This window comes from Leptonychotes weddellii, chromosome 8, assembly GCF_054177405.1.
Source record: "Leptonychotes weddellii isolate Sample4059 chromosome 8, ASM5417740v2, whole genome shotgun sequence".
Lineage (NCBI taxonomy): Eukaryota > Metazoa > Chordata > Mammalia > Carnivora > Phocidae > Leptonychotes > Leptonychotes weddellii.
This window is the reverse complement of record NC_138376.1, coordinates 35,781,535-35,801,995: the sequence shown is the minus strand read 5'-3', so window position 1 is coordinate 35,801,995 and position 20,461 is coordinate 35,781,535. Positions and strand designations below refer to the sequence as shown.

Here is a 20,461-nt window from a genome sequence, read left to right as displayed (position 1 = left end):
CCAAGGAACATGGATTTCTGCCGGTCAGCTCTTACTAATCACACAGTATGTAATGGTCTGCAGGTTATCTCTGAGATTAGTTGAGTCAAACAAGACAGAATGCAGGGGGCATAATTGAGACTTATTCTTCCCACTTGATGATGGATTTGTATTCTTTGTGTATTGTGGTCCTGCTGGGGACTTGAGACTTGGCCCTAGGAGTTAATGGAACCTTAATGTGTAAAAATGACTGTGTGTGTATTATTTGAAAATGGTTAATGTTTTTTCCTATTCATGAACCTGAGAGCACCCACCTTATATTCCACTCAAAGGATTAGCCTGGTGTGCCTTTTATTTACCTCTGTTAGGAACAGCTGGTCCATTATTAACCATGGTGGCCTATTAGCCATTTTTTAATTAAATGCATCCCAGTCTGACTTTTTCTTGTTTTAAAAAATTTCTTTGTGTACTAAAAATATTATATAATAATATTCACTTTTTGGTGTACTGTTGAGTCCTTTATTTATTTAATTTTTATTTTTTTTAATTCATTTATTTGACACAGAGAGAACGAGAGAGAGAAGGAAAACACAAGCAGGGGGAACGGCAGGCAGAGGGAGAAGCAGGCTCCCCCCTGAGCAAGGAGCCCGATGCGGGGCTCCATCCCAGGACCCTGAGATCATGACCGGAGCCAAAGGCAGCCACTTAACCAACTGAGGTGCCTTGAGTCCTTTTTTTTAAAAAAAAAAAATTAAGTTTTTAAGAGCAGTTTTAGGTTTAAAACAAAATTGAGAGGGAGGTACAGATATTTCCCATATACCTTCTGCTCCAACATTTGCATAGCCTTCCCCACTGTCAATATCACTTACCGGAATGGTACATTTTTTACCAAGGATGAATCTACACTGACATATAATAATCACCCTAAGCCGATACCTTAGAGCTCACTAAGTTGTATATTCTTTAGGTATGGACAGATGTATAATGACATATATTCATCATTATACTATCATACAGAATATTGAGACTGTTCTTCCTCCCACCCCACCCCTGACAACCACTAATCTTTTTACTGTCTCCATGATTTTGCCTTTTCCAGAATGTCCTATGGTGGGAATCATGCAGCCTTTTCAGATGGGCTTCTTTCACTTAGTAACGTGCAGTTAAGGCTCCATCACGTCTTTGCATGACTTGATGGCTCATTTTTTAGCTCCAAATAATATTCCATTGTCTGATTGTACCAGTTTATTTGTCCATTCACCTTCCTGACTCTTTCTTTATCGGAGGTATGTGTTGTATTTTTCGAGTTCAGCGTCTGCAGCCTTCCAGAATCCTGTGCGTTCCTCCCGTCCAGGGCATCAGCATTTGGTAGACGCGGTAAAGCAGTGGGACAATAGTTGGAAGTTATTGGGACTTTGCCAAAGCTATTTAAAAACCCTAATACAGCATTCCAAAATGTATGCTATCTCTTTTTTTCCATCCTTTTACTTTGTTTTTTTTTTTTTTTCCTGAGGCTTTATTTAAAGAAAGTCTTTTGTAAGCAGCATATATTTAAGGTTTCAAAAAAAATCTAGTCCGACAGTGCTTGTCATTGAATTAGAGAATTTCAGTGTGGTTACATTTCTCATGTAATTCCTCATATATTTGGGTTTAAATCTACCATCTGATTTTTTTTTTTTTGTATTTGTCCTCTCTCTCTTTTTTTTTTTCTCTCTTCTTTCTTGCCTTCTTTGTATTAATCAAGTTTTTTTTTATTATTCCACTTTTCCTCCTCTTGTGGCTTGTTATAAATGTTTTACTTTACTTTTAATGGTTCCCATAGAGATTACAACTTGCACACTTAAATCATGGGGGACGTTTCCTAAGTGTGTACTTCTTACTGTTTCCAAACAGCACGACAGCCTAAGGAGACTTTAATTCTATTTATCCTTCTCTTGCATTATGTTTTTTATTGTCGTGAATTTTAACACCACACATTTCTTAGCCCCCAAAAGGCATAATTAGTATGGTTTAACACAGGATTCACATGGATTTACCTGCATATTGATCTTTTCTGTTGTTCTTCATTCCTTTCTGCAGCTTCAACTTCTACGTGAGTCATTTTTCTTTGGCCTCAAGAATACTTAGTGCAGGTTTCTAGCAATAAATTCTGTTTTTCTGTGTCTGGAAAATGCCAACTAAATAAAAAAATTGCATTATTTGCCCCCCCCTTTTTAAAAGATTTTATTTATTTATTTGACAGAAAGAGAGCTCTGAAAGAGAGAGAGCACAAGCAAGGGGAGAGGCAGAGGGAGAGGGAGAGAAGCGGGCTCCCTGCTGAACAGGGAGCCCAACTTGGGACTCGATCCCAGGACCCTGAGATCATGATGTGAGCCGAAGGCAGACGCTTCTGACTGAGCCACCCGGGCACCTGTGCCCTTTGTTTTTGAAGGATAGCTGGAAAAGAGAATTTAGTTTGACTGTTATTTCCTCCTGATGCTTTCATATCTGGATTTAAGTTTCCCCTGCTAAAGAGCAAAGGGGATGTCGTGATTTTATGTTCCTATCTATATTACATAACAAATTAGGTGTACAGTATTTTACCAGACACTTTGGGCAACGCAAAGATGAGTATAAAACGGGGTCAGTGCTGTCAAGGAAGCTTACAGTTGAATGGAAGAAACATATATACTTAACACGGTTTAAGGGAATAAATCCACAAGAGTGGGAGGAGGGAAGTTGCCGGATGTATAGCTAATCAGTCGGCCATTACGGCCCCAAATGGGAACAGGAGTGTAGAGATGTGTGCCAGGTTAAATTCCTGCCCTGGCAGCATATCACTTTGGGAACATTCTGGTAAGTTACCTGGCTCTCTGCCTCAGTTTGTCCTTGAGGAAATGGGAACCCCGTTAGTGCCTGTCCTGTGAGCTGTTGTGAGGATTAGTTGAGTGTGTCCCACAGTAAGTACCTGGTGAATGTTTACTATTCATAGTTGCAATTATTTCCCGATTCTAGAGGCAAGCAAGATGGAAGAAGGCTCCTAAGTAGCACCAACTCATTCACAGAATGGATCCTTTAAATCCTGAACACTGAGGGGTTCGTTACTGACTGTCGGGTGGGGAGGCACCTCCAGTTCCAACACTGCTTAAAGTGGACGGTTGAGTATCAGGGTTGCCATCCGGGTTCAGTGCCCAAGAACTGGAAATTCCAGCTAATTGTAAATATTTATTCCTTACTGCCTGAGCAAATGTTCCTAGGCTGGGGATGTTTTCTCTAGTGAAGAAACAAAGGTGATGGTATGTGTGAAGATAATGGTCTGCTTTCTCACTGGCTGTCAGAAAAAGGGAAACAAAATTGAGCAACTGAATTTCTAGGTTTACTCTCCCCTCCCCTCCCCTCCTCTCCCCTCCCCTCTGCTTTCCCCTTCCTCTCCCCGCCTCCCCCCTCCCCTTCCCTTTCCCCGCTCCTCTCCCCTCTTTTGCTCTTTTCTTTTCTTTCCTGGACTTGGTGTATTCAAATAGGCTTAACCAGTGCACTCTTTTTCTTTTTTTCCGCTGCTTGGAGGGGGTGGACTTGTTTTTTTTCTCTATAGGAAACCTTGGGTAATTGATTTCTCGGACTCAGATTTTTCTATTTAACATGGGAAATCAAGTGGTTATCAGAATTAAATGAAGTACTGTTTTGTTAAACTGTGGGATAGAAGAAAGTGAGGTAGCAAAGCGATGCTTACTGGCTAGGTTCGGCAGTAATTGTGATTTGAATTTCAGTATCCCTTTTTTGTCTTATTTTGATAAGGGATGGAAAAAGGAATTTTATGTACATTAAAAAATGCTAATCTTAAAAACAACCACAAGAATTTAAAATAATATGAAGTGTTACTTCAGCTGTCTGCTTTGACCAGAGACTCACAAATGTAAAAAATTGGTGCTGGGGCGGCACCTGGGTGGCTCAGTCGGTTAAGCATTGGACTCTTGGTTTGGGCTCAGGTCATGATCTCAGGGTTGTGAGATCAGCCCCACGTCGGGCTCTCTGTGCTTGGTGCAGAGTTTGCCTGAGATCCTCTCTCCCTCTCCCTCTACCCTCCCCTCCATAAAGAAAGAAAGAAAGAACGAAAGAAAAAGAAAGAAAGAAAGAAAGAAGAAAGAAAGAAAAGAAAGAAAGAACGAAAGAAAGAAAGAAAGAAAGAAAGAAAGAAAGAAAGAAAGAAAGAAAAGAAAGAAAGAAAATCTTTAAAATAAAAAAGAATTGGGGCTCGTCAGGCAGGGGAGTATCTTATCATTCCTTCCCTCCTTCCATTAGATTAGATAGAGTAAAACTACACTAGTGGACCTGAAGCCAACCTTGTTGTGGGCTGCTGTGTAGTAGAATGAGATTCTTGATCCCTTCCAGAAACCATGCAGGAGACCTATGTCCCAGAGACCCTTCCCCCCCCCCCACGCCTCTCCCCCTCCCCCCCCCCAACTAGAGTAGACAGCGTTTGGAGACTGGATGGCTTTGAATCTCAACAGCACCGGGAGCACTGGGCTTTCTGTTTTGGCAAGGACAGCACCACTGCTTCTGCACAGAGGGAATTACAGTTGCTGATTTATTTTTTTTGTTTACCAGCTGCAGGATGCAACTGTCCTTATCTATGGTCTGACTGAGACCAGCTATTTTCAGAAATTTAACACAGTGAGGGCGCGTTGAGGCAAATACCAGCTGTAGGTTTAACTGCTGGCTTTTTGGCTGTTCAAATTTGTCTTTGTCTTTAATGTGCTAGTTGGTCATCTCTGAGAAAATAAGGATTACTACCCCCAGGCCCTAAGTTGTTAGCTGAACTCGCCTGGATCTTGCGCCTGCCCTCTGCCGTGTGACCACAGCGCTGAGGGGCATTTGAGGTCAAGTTACTTTCTTGGCAGCGTGTGACTGTGGGCTCTGGGGAACCCCTGGTGTGGTGAGAAGGGGACTTTATAAAGGGATTGCTGCCACACAGGAGGCCCAGGTCCTTTTAGCTGTGCTTGTGGGGAGGGCGGTCATCGTGTACAAAGAAGCGAGATCTGTGAATAAGCTGTTAGGTGTTCAGTGTCGTTTCAGGCCGTTCTACTTATTATTATATTCCAAGGTTTCATTTAGTTAGTCAACAACCTTTTGTCGAGCACCAGCTGTGTTTCTGGTACTATGTAAAGGAAGGTGGTCTCCGGGCCTTTCAGTAGCTCAGTCAGCGAGATGGAGACTCTTGTACAAATAATGACAATTCAGTGTGATCAGCAGATGTTAGAACAGAAGGGTACACAGGAAATTATAAGGTTGTAGAGGAAGGCAGGGGTACTGACCCACCAAAAAACACATAGAAAACAATAGCAGACATATATTTGTCCATTTGAAAGTCATTTTTTTTTTTTAAAGATTTTATTTATTTATTTGACATAGAGAGACACAGAGAGAGAGGGAACACAAGCAGGGCGAGCGGGAGAGGGAGAAGCAGGCTTCCCGCCGAGCAGGGAGCCCGATGCGGGGCTCGATCCCAGGACCCTGGGACCATGACCTGAGCCGAAGGCAGACGCTTAACGACTGAGCCACCCAGGCGCCCCTGAAAGTCATTTTTAAAGAAAAAAAAAAACCAGACTGTAGTTTCTTTCAAGACTGGATTTTGGTCCTCATCCCTGAGATTTTCCATCTGGTTTCTGCCTACGGAGCCCTACCTACTTGATCACACCAAGGGCTTCTCAAGCCTTTGACTCTGCAAAGAACACTTGTTTTACTGAGAATCTTGTTGTGTTTTGCTCGGTTGCAAGCTTTTCAGAAAGCTTTCACTGTTGTGCAGTGTGAAAAGTACAGGAATAAAGGTACGATGTCTCACTTCATGGCAGGGCTGGAGTTCGAACTTTGAATCTCTAAGAACTAATAGAAGGGACCGGTGCATCCAACAATTTGACTTTTGACTTCTTAAGTTCATAGCTGCCCGTAAGGGTCTGGGGAGGATTAGAGAGAGTGTAGATACCAGAGATCATAAAGATAAATGCCCAGTTCTGCACTTTGAGTGCAGGGGCTCATTGAATAGGGGCTCAATACATGTTTGCTGCAATCTTCTATGTTGAAATTTGAATTCTGCATTCTCCTTTGCTGACTCAGGAGCAAATGATACCACTTTGCACATTAAGGAGAAAGGGAGCCAACATTTGCTGAGTATCTACTGTTTCCCAAACCCTGGGTGCTTGACATCTGTGATTACCTAGCAAGCTTTCATGGTCCTGAGAGGTATAGGTTGGTATTAGAATTCAGACATATTTCTGTATTTTGTTGAAGGCCATGTTCAGTGTATGATGCACCATTATACACACGACTAAGGAAGCTATTAAAACATTACCATTTATAGTTGTAAGATATATCCCTATTTGAGAGATGTTAAAATGTGAAAAAATATACACCATAGAATTAATAAAATATGATAGTTGAGCTTGAGTGTACAGTTTATAAGGAGAAGTCTAGAAGCAGATTCTTGGGGTCTTGAGATCGATACACTCTTTCTCTTAACATGTATTCACACATGCTTTTTTTTTTCTTTTTAAAATTGCCTTTAAGGATAAGATCGATTAACATAAGCAACTTATTTAGTAAACACAAATGGAACACCCATTATGGTTCGAGCCCTGTGCCAGACACTGGAGATACTAGATGAAAACTCATGCATACAAAACACATACAAAACAAAACACAAAAACAGGGAATCCTCCCTGAAGATGCTGACAGTTTTATAGGAGGGATAGGTATGAGCCACAATTTAGAGGATATTCTGTGGATTTGAAGTGGCCTTTTATTTTTCTCCTGAGACACAGTGTCTCCATGTTCAGAAAAGGCCGAATTTATTAGTTGATGACACTTTCCACCCCTTAATACACACCCTTACTGGCTTTCTCAAAGAATCCACTGAGAGGAAATCAGAATCAATATTGTGAAAACAAGCTTATTTTCTCCATCAACTACCAGTGCTGGATATCATATTTTTACTTATTTTTGGAGCCAAAACTCATATCTGGATAAAGCTTCATAGCTTCCAGTTTGGGCCTAGCTTCTCCATCCTATGTTTATGAGACTGTCTCTTGATCTGTTATAACTCATGTGCCAATAGCAGATGCACTTGCTAATGAGAAATTGCATCATGGTCAACAGTAGGTTTTATGATACACCAGTTGATTTCAACATTTTAAACACTTATTCCTCATATTCTTTGGGAGCATCAGCTGTCACTCCTGATTCTCCCATTACATTTTTTTTTTCACAGAGAAACTTTGATTTATCCACAGTTGGACTTTGTCAGGGGACATGGAATGACCAACCATTAAAATGACTTGTCACCAAAAAAAGAACTAGAAAAAAACACGGGGAAATTCTTTGTTTTTAATCTCACAACAGTAGGTAAGTCTCTTCTGACAATAATAGAAAACACTGAAGTCATACAAGAAAGAATCAACTCCTTAACAATAAATGTACAAGCCAGAAAGCATCATAGGCCAAATCAAAAGACAGAATAATGACTGGGAGAAGTTGTTTGCAACATAGGGTTAATAGCCTTAAAAAAAAAAAAATGAAGAGCTTTTACAAATTAATTAAGAGACCAATGACCCAAAAGAAAAATGGGCAGTCTGTGAACAAGAGAGTTCACAGAAAAGGAAATACTGAAGATTCTTAAAGGTATAGGTTTTTTAGCCTTGTTCAGAATAAGAAGAATTAAAATGGAAACCTACACTGAGATACAATTTTAAGCTCTTAGATGGTAAGGAGGGAAAAGTATGACACCATTTTTTTTGTGTTGTGAGGGTGTAGGGAAAGAAGCACAGTATCCATTGCTAATGTGTGTGTACATTAGCCCAACCCTTATGGAGAACCATCTGTATTATCTACCAAAGTGTATGGCAGTTGACTACTGACCTTGCACTCCCAGGAATATGTCCTACATGTAGTCGCACCTACCTCCGCCACGTGTGTAGAAATTGCAAGTCCAAGTATTCCTCTGCATAAATGCCCTTCAACAGAGAACTGGTCGTGTAAGTTGTGGAACATCCACACAGTGGGACAGTCTGCACTTGTCGAAAGGAGTTAGTCAGCCATTTATGTGCTAACCTCAAGAACTGTTTTTAAATGGAAAAAAGGCAAAGTGCAGAACAGTGGGTGCGCTCGGCCACCATATTGTGTTAAAAAAAAGTAAAAGTAAAAAAATGTAATAAATACAGAAGAGCTGGGATCAGGTGGAGACTATATATTACCTATTTATTGGTATATCGACTGTGTGGAAGAGGACACGAGGAACTGGTAAGAGTCACCACCAGCAGGGGAACTGAGTAGCTGAGGGAGAAGTATTGTTCATGGTAGCCCCTTTCATACTTTTGGAATTATGTACCAGGTATAGTTCTAATTCTAAGAATGCATCCAACTAATAATTTTATTAAATAATACTAATTTAATCAAATTGAGCAGGTTCAAAACACTTTGAGTCACTGAGATGAGCTTGAGCCTTCTTACCTCAAGGTCATGAGTTTCCTATGAAGTTCCTTTCTATCTTCCACAACGCCTTAAGGCAAGCTTGTAAGATTCATGCAGCTTCTTTTCATGGTTAGAATTGTTCAAAGGCTGTTTTGTGGGAAAGGCTTCCTAATGGGTTCTCAGTGAGTGAAATTTAAGGAAGCCCACGTCATTTCCAGCAGCATGATCTCCTCATGTGTCCATGGGGCTGAGCTTTTGTAAGGCTCAGCAGTATGTCTGAATGTGAGTGAGCTCCAGCTCTGAACTAAGAGAGCCCACTTACTCTATCTAATCACTTCCTTTCTAGTCCGTGAGTCAGCTCAGGGCTGCAGTGTTACTGTTGATGTCCGCAGCCGGGACAGCTTGCAGACACATGCGCCCGCAGCTGGGCGGGGCTCACCCTCCCCGAGCCAGCTGGTTCTTACCAGCTCTAGCAGCTTCCTACAGCACTACTTGGGGCTTCCTCTGGCTCTTCCCCTCTGCATCCAGGAGAGGAACAGATCCCTTATTTAGGCAAGGATTGGCCACCTTGACTTAAATGTGGGTGGATTCGTAGGCTTTGGGATTCAGTTTTGAAGTTAACTCTTAGAAATAAACAGAATTGATGGATGACATATACACGCAAGACTGGCAACTACCTTGACTTGGGCTTGGGGTAGTTCAGGGAGAAACACACTCTGGCCAGCTAACCTGGGATAAAGTTTAAATATAGCCTTAAGGAAGGTTGCAACTGATACAAAATACTTTCATTATGCTATGCTTGGATAGATCTAGGGTGGGTGTGAGGTGTCTTTTAAAACAATTTCCCAGTGGCTTTGTCATTTTTTGGCCAAGGTAATCCTCTGAGCCTCCCAAGGGTGAGTTCCTTCATTCTGTGGGCTCTGCTGGGGCTCCCAGCTCTCGGAGGCTCAGTGTCCACTCAGCTCTGCTACGGTGGTGGTCTGACAAAGGGCTTCCCAGGGAAGCTAAGCAGGGCTTCTTGGCATTGCACTCCTGTTGCAGCTTCCATCCCATGACCTCCAGTGGCCTTGGGGGGATCTAGACCACATAAGACCAGCAATGTCTGCTTGGCAACTGATGATTTTGATTTAAGTGTTAGCCCCGTTCCCTGCTTATGCAATGGAAGCACCTCCTTATCTCCCTTTCCTGTGGCAGGGACTGGGCAAGAGAAGAAAGACGGAAAGACAACAACAGACTAAAGAGTCAGAAGCCTAGGAAAAGTTTGGGGAATTTTTGTCTTATAGTTATTTGGCTGTTAGCCCTCTTGTATAATTATTTTCTGAACTAAAAAATAAGGCTTACGAAACAAAAAAAGTTGAAAACACAGTACAGCAAACACCCATAAACTTACCAACTAGATTTAACAGTTAATTCACATTTTAACATCTTTGCTTTATCTATATACATGCATGTATATTTCTAGTTCACATTTCCATTTCCAAGACTTCCCTCCAAATTTCTTTAAAACTGATACTACTTCTGAGGGCTAAGGAATCAGCACCTTCCCATGTCCTTTTTTTCTTTTTGTTTGCAAAAAAAATTTTACTGGGTAAATTTGGATCATGCTTGCCAAGACCTCTTACTCTGAGTTGAATTTAATAAGAATTCACACTAGAGGAATAAAGTCATTGTCTCCTACTCATTTTTCCTTTTTATTAAGTTGGGGACCACTGCTGTATTTGTTTCATTTTTTTAAGGAGAAATCATTGTATTTCTCAGGTATTATTCACTATCTGAACTTAGGAATTGAATAGATTCAGATAATTTTTGGAGAAAGAGTTGGTAACTGTCATTATCTGAACCCTCATTTATATCTGAAATCCTGGAACTACATAGATTTAGATAACAAAGCTCTCCTTATTATCTGCATTCCTGTTCTCTAAACACAGGAACTACATAGACTCAGTATCTAGATACTCATATGTCAAGGGAGATAGCCCTTGCTTTTATCAGAGCCCATTCTTATGTACTTACTAGACCTATAGGAGGTCATGAAATCTAATTTGATTTTGATTACATGAGCTCTTGGGAGAGCAGGGGTAACAAGCTTGACATACTATCATCATCCTTAAATAATTTTAGTTATGTATTTATTTGTGACTGTAATTCCTTTGAGATGAAATTTTAGTGGCAATTGAATGTGTTTGTTTTTTTTAAACAGTCACTGGTCTGTTGGGATCTGGAATATTTTCAAATACAAAGCCAAGTTATTGGGCCACAGTTGAAGTGTCTGATATTTACAGAATCTCTCATCTTTATCTCAGAGCTTGCCATTGAGTTACAGATCCTTGTGGACCCTGCCTTTTGCCCCTTCCCTCTGGCTCAGAAGCCAGAGCAGCATCTTGTGGTCATGTAATTGCTTGTATTGCGTGTATGGGGGTTTGACATTTCCTGTAAATGTCTAGTGGGTCCAGACAGAGAAGTGACATAGCTCAGCAAGGAGGATCACTTAGAAACTAGACGAACCTGATCTTGAATCCTTGCTTTGTGACCTTGGGCAGGTTATCCAAACCTCTTAGAGGCTCAGTTTTCTCATCTGTCAGATGAAGCTCATAAGAGCTACCTTCACAGCGAATGGATTACTTATATTTCATGCTGAATCATTTTGCACAGTACTGGTATTGGTTTATTTCTTAAAGTCCCTGTTGTTTACTGGATCTGAGCAACAAGCTGGTCAGCTCAGATGGAATAGCAATTACTTTTCATTGAATTTAGCAAATGGGCTTTTAAAAACCATTATTGAAGTGATGGAAAATTTCACAAATGTGGCATAGGATTTTCCCCACTTTCTAAGTGTTGAATGAGGTCTGGAGGGAAAGTTCAGTGGAAAGGGTAACCTTTGACTGTAAGGAAGCTTCTTCTTGAACCTATCAGGCATATCTGGCTATAGAGTGGGGGAAAAGGGGCCATGTGGAATCCAACTAGGTAGTGCCTGGAGCCAAGGGGTTAAGTTGAACCCCTTTAGCAGATTGGCAAGGAGCATCTAAGCTGGGCAATTAATGCTTCATTTCAGGGGGTCATTGATGCATCAAAGTTGTTAATTAGTTTTATGAAAACAGATTGTGCAACCACAGGAAGATTGTAATTGGGTAGTAATTGAAAATAACGCAGTGGTAAACCTTAGTTGGGTGAATCAGTCGGGGGGTAACTTGAAAGGAGAAAGGGAGTTGGGGCAGGTGGGTTGGGGGCGGGGAGAATGGCATAGCAAGAGAAGGGCAGACAATAAATAAAACATAAGTTGAACAGAGATGACCTGGTCTATGATTTTTGTTCAGAAATGAGGAAACAGGTCTAAGGAGGGAAGGGATTTTTCTAAGACCACACAGCCAGTTAGAGGTCTGTTTCCTCTCTTCCCTTGCAGTGAAATCCCAGGATATTAATGACTTTGATGTTTAGGAGTTGACTATGAGGAACATTACAATGCACGCTGGAAAGACTGCTTCTGAGGCAGAGAGTATACTTAGGAAAGCTGCTAGATCATAGGAGGGAAGAAAGGTAGTCTTAGAACCTTGTTTCATTTCACTTTTGCCATGACCAAGACTTGCAAGGATGTTCCTTTACCACCCATTACTGGACCATCCCCAAGGACTAGAAGACTCTTCAGCCTCCACAGTGTATCCTCTTAAGACGGGCCAGTCGATGGGGAAAGTGCTTTTTGGTTTGATACTAAAAGAGAAGACTTATTTTTGAGCTTCAGTTTCAGGTTGTAATTCAGCTGAGCACCCGGAGTGGGCACTTCACTTTGGAACCTGTAGGAGCAGAGGGTTGTCCGGACACAGCTGGAAATGGCTCATTCCAGCGTAGCCCAAATACAGGTTCAGTCCCCGTTCTCACTAACGCGGCTACAAACTTCTGTAGCCCAGAGGTGTTCAAGCCCCCAAATTTCAATCAATACCTTGTTTACCTCATCCATTTGGCTGGTTCCTTGGACTCAGTGGTTCTGGTAATCAAAAGGAAAACAGGTCAGCAGAGCAGCTTTAGTTAGGTGTGACTCAGCCGTGGACTTGGAGGTGAACCGTTTCTCTCTCTTCCTCTATCACTTGGGACTAATAAATACAGTATCTGGAAGGACTAAGTGTACTTGCATGGAGACTAATCAGGAGGACATTTGGGGGCTCATTTGGCCAAAATAAATTGCATGCTCTTGAAGTTCACACAATAGAACCACCGGTCTGGTTTTGGCTGCTTGGGGAGCTCTCCCCTCATCATCCCTGCCTCCTCCCCTTTCTGTGTGTCTTACCGTCTCTACCTCATTTCCCCAGTGAGTCTTCCAAGTGAGCATGATGAGCTCATGGCTGGGAGGCAAAAAGAATTGTATCTTTTGGGGCGCCTGGGTGGCTCAGTTGGTTAAGCGGCTGCCTTCGGCTCAGGTCATGATCCTGGAGTCCCGGGATCGAGTCCCGCATCGGGCTCCCTGCTCATCAGGGAGTCTGCTTCTCCCTCTGACTCTCCCCCTCTCATGCTCTCTATCACTATCTTTCTCAATAAATAAATAAACATCTTTAAAAAAAAAAAAAAGAATTGTATCTTTTAAGTTTCTGCAAAGGGACTTCGATTATCTGGTGGATAGATCGCCTTCACTGGCCAAGTTTCCCGAGGGGCCTTTCTCTTAAGGCTTAATATGTACCTCACTGCAATAAGTTGGGGGGGCAGTGTTGCCCTTTTAGGCCTGAGAACTCTTAACAAAAGTCTAGAGAGGTGCTCGGACAAGTAGGTGATCTTCCAACTCTCCTGTTCCTTGGCTACCAATATAAATAGGATCCACAGCAGCCATAACATTTTCAAGTTAGCAAAAGGAAAACATACTTATCAGTGGTAACTGCTTTTAAAAAATAACATGTATTGTTTTTATAATTATAAAAGTTAATATTAATATGTCCCTGTAGAGAACTTGGAAGGCTCTAAGATGCATAAGGAATAAATTAAGTCACTCGTAATCTATTTTGTGAATATTTGGATAAGTTTATGTTTACAGCTTTTGCAAGAGGATGAGACTCTTTTCTGACTTTCTTGTTTAGAGTATTTGTCTTTTGGGGCGCCTGGGTGGATCAGTTGGTTAAGTGACTGACTTCGGCTCAGGTCATGATCCCAGATTCCTGGGATCGAGTCCTGCATCGGGCTCCCTGCTTGGCAGGGAGTCTGCTTCTCCCTCTGACCCTACCCCCTCTTGTGCTCGCTCTCTCTCAAATAAATAAATACAATCTTTAAAAAAAAAAAAAGAACTTTAAAAAAAATAGAGTATTTGTCTTTTAGTATCTAAGTCTTTTTAGAGGTGTTCTTTATTTGCTGTGAACTCAGCAGTGAACTTTCTGAATCAATAAAGAATTAATTTATTCCACATATCCTGATGACTTCATTTCCAGTTAGAGCTATCATAGGTCATACAATGCTTGAGTTGCTGTGTTGCAATGCAATTTTGATGGGTATTGTAAAGAGTAAGTTCAAGGGAGGAAGGAAATTAAGTTTCTATGAGCAAGGTTTTCTTTTCTTATAGGAAAAAAATGCAAATAACTTTAGAGAAATCTGGAATGCAACTGGCTGCTGTGTATCCTGCATAAAGCAAGGAATATCTACACTTAGTAGCTGAAGAGATTTTCTAGGAAGATGGTTGTCACGTGATCTCGGGCTTTGGCTATGGTTGTTAGCCCCACTGTGGTGATGCTAAAACCATTTTTAGGGGCATTTTCATATTCTCTTGACTCATTGTTAATTATAAGAGAGCATTCTGCAGCATTCTGTCTTTCTGAATGATGTTGGAAATCATGCATTTAATTTCCATGGGTAGGATCCTCTGGCAAAAGTGGAGAAAAAATTAAATATTTAAAGTTTTGAACTAAGTTCAGGAAATGGGTGGGTGGACTCCTTAGTCTGTTGGCATGTGATTTGGGGGCAGGAATTTCTTTTTTTAAGCAAGAACAGGGCACTATATTGACTGGCCGTGTTGTCCAATGTAATGTTGTCCCTGAGAACCAAAGTGTAGACAAGTGCTCTTTGTCTAATTGAGTGAATAAAAATGTGTATTGGCATGAATGGCCATGTGCATTTTCAGGGCGGAGGGGCACATGCTGGGGCCCTGTTGAATTAAAAAATTTAAAAGCATATACATAAAACTTTGTGGATCAGAAGGGGGCAGCTGGGAATGCATTACCCAAGTCTTAAACTCAGGGTATGGGTGGTTGTGCAGAGGACAAATGCTGTTGGAACGGTAGACTCGTGCAATAATTGATGGTCTTGGAATCTGCAGTCAGTTGCAAGAATTTCTCAGGCCTTATAGGTTGTAAAAGAGGCAGCTGTGTTTGCTTTGTGCTTTTTACAACTCTTCAACCTAATACTTTGAAATGAGGGTCAATGTCTTCTCAATTGAGGAACTTGAAAATGTTTTGCTTGTCATGTGTAAGTGAAGCCATAGGGTTCTAATGAGTGGTGATGAACACTCCCTGAACCCTGCCCCATGGGATCTGGCCACCTGACTCCCAGATTTGCATCTGTGCCAGAAGAACCAATAAAAAGATTAAGGTCAATGGATTTGGAAGATGCCACAAGTGCCTGCCAGAGTTCTAAAGACTAGTGGCAAATGACAAGCCAAGTAGAGGTATCAAGCAGACCTGAGTTGAGCACTGGCCTTCTCCCAATGGCTATGTGCCCTCTCTGGGCCTTAGTCATTTCACCTGTAAAATGGGGTGATATCACCTATCATTTCCCCACTGCACAGCTGGGTGCAAGCCGTGGTTTTTACCTTCCCCAACCACTGTAGCAGCATCCTAACTGGTCTCTCTATCTTATTTCTTGCCCCCCTAAGATCCATTCTCCATGTACCAGCCAATGGTCATGAAGCTCACCATCTCCATCTGAAACCTTCTTGTTTGTTTGCTTACTTGTTACTGTCTTTCTGACCCTCGCAGCAGAAGCTTATTTTTGTCCCAATTCTGGAGGCTAGAAGTTTGAGATAAAGGGGTCCTCAGGCTTCTCTCCTTGGCTTGTAGAAGATGGTAGCCTTCACCCTCTGTCTTCACATGGTCTTCCCACTGTGTGTGTCTGTGTCCTAATGGCTTCTTATAAGGACACCAGTCATATTGGAGTAGGACCCAACTATCCCTTAATCACCTCTTTTTGAAGTTACTTAGTTGGCCCTGTCTCCATGTACAGTCATATTCTGAGGCTCAGGAAGTTTCGATTTCAGCATATGAATTTTGGGATATATAATTCAACCCATACAGAGGGGAATGTTCTAGATATCATCTAAGACCTTTAACAGCTCTATGAAATTATATTTTAAGTTGGAGGTCTTCCTCTTCACTCTCTTGTCCTGTTCCACTCCTGTGAGGTAACAGTTTCATGCATAAACTTCCTAATTTTTTTGTAAGATTTTATTTCTTTGAGGGGCACCTGGGTGGCTCAGTCATTAGGCGTCTGCCTTCGGCTCAGGTCATGATCCCAGGGTCCTGGGATCGAGCCCCACATCGGGCTTCCTGCTCAGCGGGAAGCCCGCTTCTCCCTCTCCCACTCCCCCTGCTTGTGTTCCCTCTCACTGTGTCTCTCTCTGTAATAAATAAATAAAATCTTAAAAAAAAAAAAAAAAGATTTTATTTATTTGGGAGAGAGAAAGCAAGCACGAGTGGGGGGAAGACCAGAGAGAAAAGCTGGCTCCCCACTGAGCCGGGAGCCGATGCAGGGCTCGATCCCAGGACCCTGGGATCATGACCTGAGCCGAAGGCAGATGCTTAACCGACTGAGCCACCCAGGTGCCCCTGCCTCCTAATTTTTAATGCTTACACATAGCTCCACGTATATTTTTGAAGGGTTTAAAAAAGTGTTTATGTGTGTATTTAGCAATAATGTAAGTTATGGACCGTCAGAACAGCAGAATTTATCTATAAAACATTAAATGGGACAAAAAGAACACCTGAGGGGGTTTCAGTTTCATTTTTTTCTCTTTAATTTTTGAAGTATATAATAAAAAAAATTTTTGTTTGTTTCCTCCCACAGCTGGAAACTGACAAGCTGGCTCTCCCGATGAGCCCCGGCCCCCTTAGCCCGAGCCCCATCCCCAGCCCCAACACAAAACTTGAGAATTCCACTCTGCTGACGGTGGAGCCTTCCCCGCTGGATAAGAACAAGGGCTTCTTCGTGGATGAGTCGGAGCCCCTTCTTCGTTGTGACTCCACATCCAGCGGCTCCTCCGCGCTGAGCAGGACGGGCTCCTTTATTACCAAAGGTACGGACATTGGCAGGATGGCTACAAGGCGTATTCATTCTGTAAGCCTCCCCCAGAGAAGCCTCTGGGGTTTCTCCCTGTCCAGTTCCACAATCCAGTGGTAGTTGAGTCATTTGGGAGATCTGTCCGGGAAGACCTATCCTAGACCCCAGGATGAGGCTGGCCTCAGAGAAACCACGTCACTAGCCAGCCTAGCCAGCCGGGACCCACCCAGAAGGTTTTTCCAGCGCTGATTATCTGGCCGAGAGTCCACATTGGTCGCCCTTTATCCTCATGATGCTATCGAAGGTGTTTCGGGAAGGTCTGATAAAATGTAGTCTGGCAGGTTTTTTTTGAAAATTATTTACCAGGTTTGTAGAATACAAGGATTTAAAGTGTAACCTATCTTGAGAGTCAGAGTGTAGGTTTCAGTGACTCAAACGAATTAAAATAGCAATGTTTTAAACATTGTGGATTAGTACATTTGGTAAATAATTTGCCACTTGCAGTTTTTAATAGCAGGATAGGGATTGGTATGCACGCTGTATTGATGACAGTTTTGTTCGAAATTTCCCAGTTTGGTAATTCCAATTATATTTTCGTGAAAGGGTTATATATTTTATGTTATGTTATAGTTTATGTTTATAAGATACGTTCTATTTTCTATACCTTACCTATTTACATGATCTGTTTTATATTTAAATGAAAGATTTATATTTTAGTTTGTATTTTATGTTCCATGTTATATTTTAGAGAAAGCTTTTTATAATAGTAGTAAAAGTTACACTCCTTCACCTCATTGTGTAAGGTATGACCCAAGAAGCAGTATTTTCTTATTTATGTGCTTTTGCTCTTAGCAGTTTAGTTTTAAAATTTGGCGGTGTAATTAGAAAGTCAGATGAGCAGATTACATTGACTTGGAATTTTTGAGGGGCAAAGGTGAACTGATGTCTTTGTTTAGTAAACACATTACAGATGGGGAGAGTGGTTTTTGTTGTTGTTGTTTGTTTGTTTTGTTTTATTTAAGTTTCTGTAAGTATTTCAGCATCCTCCTGAGTTTTAGAAGAATCTAGAAGTCTTGTAAGTCTAGGCAAAGTCATGCTAATGACAATCAGCAACCCATTCAAGCGGTTCCTTGTCTGACCTCCATGAGTCAAATCTTGTTTGTTGTCTTAAGTGCAAGGGTGGGGGGGGACTCTCACCTTGAGGGTGGGGGTGGGAACAGCCTGTGGGGGAGGGGAGCTGTCCCTCCTAGCTCTCCTCCTCTCCTGTTTCCCCAGTACAGTCCCTTACCCCTGTCGCCTCCCCTCCCCTCTCCTCCCTGCAGAAAAGAAGGACACAGTGTTGCGGCAGGTACGCCTGGACCCCTGTGACTTGCAGCCTATTTTTGACGACATGCTCCACATTCTGAATCCTGAGGAGCTGCGGGTGATTGAAGAGATTCCTCAGGCTGAGGACAAGCTGGACCGACTGTTTGAGATTATCGGAGTCAAGAGCCAGGAAGCCAGTCAGACCCTCTTGGACTCTGTGTATAGCCATCTTCCTGACCTATTGTAGAACCCGAGGGATACTGCACTCTGGAAATGACTCAATGTAGTGGCAGGGTGGTTTTTCGTTGGTTTTGTTTTTGTTTTTCTAGTTTTTTTTGGGCGTGTGTGTGTGTGTGTGTAAGAGTATATGGCCAGTGTTTTGAGTTCGTTCTTTCTTTTTTTAACCCTTCTAGGAAGTTAGTTTATAAGCCTTCTCAAGGTGTAACGGTTGAAAAATACCCACCACTAAAGTTTTTTAGGTTCCATATTTTCTCCGTTTTGACTTCTTACGTATTTTCAGAATTGTTCTGTGCACTTTAAATTCGCTTAATGTACCACAAATGCAGTGTGACTTTCCCTGCACACTGGATTGTGAGGCTCTTCTTAAAAGTATAATGGCATCTTGTGAATTCTCTAAGCAGTCTTTCATGTCTCAGCATCCACATCTGCTTTTTTTTTAATGATTACTATTTTTATTATTATTTGTAATTTACAAATTTTCCTAAGGGTTGAAGAAATGTAATACCCCGTTGAGTTACTGTAATACAATTAGATTTTGAGTTCTCTTTTTAATATGCCTTGGTGTAGAGTTCATATTCATGGCTGAAACTTGACCACACTGTTGCTGATTGTATGGTTTTTCACTTGAGCACCGTGTAGAATGCTTCATTACTTGTGCTTCTCTTATGCTAATATGCTCTGGGCTGGAGACAGGAAAGCCTCAAGCCATCAGAACTTGCTATTTAAGTGGCTTGACAACTGGGCCACCAAAGAACTTGAACTTCATCTTTTAGGAATTGAGCTGTTCTGGAACATACTACTGCACTTTGGAAAGTCACAACTGAGTGCCAGGGGCACCCTTTTCCATAGGGAATTTGCCCAGCTTTGCTTTAAAAGATGTCTTGTTTTTTTATACACACATAGTCGGTAGGTCCAGTCCGCCTCAAGGCCTTGGTCTTGGTGGGTCTCCTTCATCCTTCAATCACTTTAATTAAAAATGGCTGCAGCTATAAGAACTCTTGTCTGACATATTTGCAACTCTGCTCCCATTTATAAACCTGCGCTCTCTCTAATGCTCAGTTGGCAGACTCGAATGCAAAGGTGGCGTGGACTGCCTTTGTGTGGGCGGGGTTTGTGGGTCGTGGTGAGGGACTGATATCAGAAAAATGCCTTCAAGTGTACTAATTTATTAATAAATATTAGGTGTTTGTTACTTGAGTAGTTTGAGTGTATTTACTACTTGCCTTATACATGTGCTGAAGTTATAACTCTTTGATGAGTCTCTTGGAAAAGAATGTGTGTATTCTAAAAATCTCAGCATTTCTGATCTGTAAATCATGCAAATTAACAAAGCTTTGTGTCTGGAAGAGTATCTGGAGATATGTAGAGAAGGATGGCCAAGCGTTAAAGACGACCAAGCATTTCCTGGTTTTTTGAGGGTAAATCTAAGGCTCCTGTTTTGGAGTTCGTCCCTATTTTTAGAAAGGAGGATTTGGAGGTGGAGAGGTGAAAATGATGACCAGGCCCTGGAGTATATTCTTACTCGTGTCCATCGAGGAAGTTTACCACTCGTGGGGGTTCTATACCAGTTCACAGGCTTCTGTGTGAAACTTCTTTCTCCCTGACTAACTTTGGGGGGCTTTCTTGGCAATAGAGCAAAGTAAAGTCTTATGTGGATGGGATATATTACATCACATTATATGTATTGTTTTATATTATACTGTATCTTGTATTTGATCACATAACCGCCTTAGCCTGGGAACCCTGGCTCTATAGAATTCCAATGGCCAGGACCTCAGCAATTTTAAGTTCCTCTTTCAGTGGGAAAGTAGAAGTAGATGGCCTGTCTGAACACTTGGACTCCTATGTCAGTGACATTAAAGGGGTTTTCTGCTTTCATCCACGTCCACGTGGCTGGTTTCTAGAGAACCATTCTGGCATTTGGGTTATGGTTCTCAGGCCAGGTTTCCCTTCCTCTTTTGTCAACAGAAGACAGAAACTCTTCCCAAACGAAAAGCAAACTAGAATGGGTCAGAGATAGTAAGGGAGGAGACAGAGTGTGTTTTTCAGAGGATTTCATGACAGCCACTTCTTTTTTGGGCGTTGAAAACATGAATCAGTGTTGTGGTTATTAAGTTTGTAAGTTATTCATAGCTTGGGGATTATGATTTTCTTAACCATTTATGCAGCTTTATACTTTACAAAGTGTTTTTTACATTGTCTTGTTGAAACTTCATAACTATCTTACAGGTACTATTTTTGTACCCATTCTGTAGATGAA

At 41.7% G+C, this 20,461-nt stretch overlaps 1 protein-coding gene across 1 annotated transcript in view; it reads left to right on the top strand.

Moving 5' to 3' along the window:
• TNFRSF21 (TNF receptor superfamily member 21) overlaps nucleotides 1-19,393 on the top strand; it is a 66,158-nt gene extending 46,765 nt beyond the window's left edge. Inside the window, exons 5-6 of the mRNA XM_006727570.3 lie at nucleotides 16,444-16,672; nucleotides 17,979-19,393. Coding sequence (XP_006727633.1) covers nucleotides 16,444-16,672; nucleotides 17,979-18,208 — 459 coding nt within the window. The 3' untranslated portion in view covers nucleotides 18,209-19,393. The remainder of the gene's footprint in view (nucleotides 1-16,443; nucleotides 16,673-17,978) is intronic.
• The last annotated feature ends 1,068 nt before the right edge of the window (nucleotides 19,394-20,461 follow it).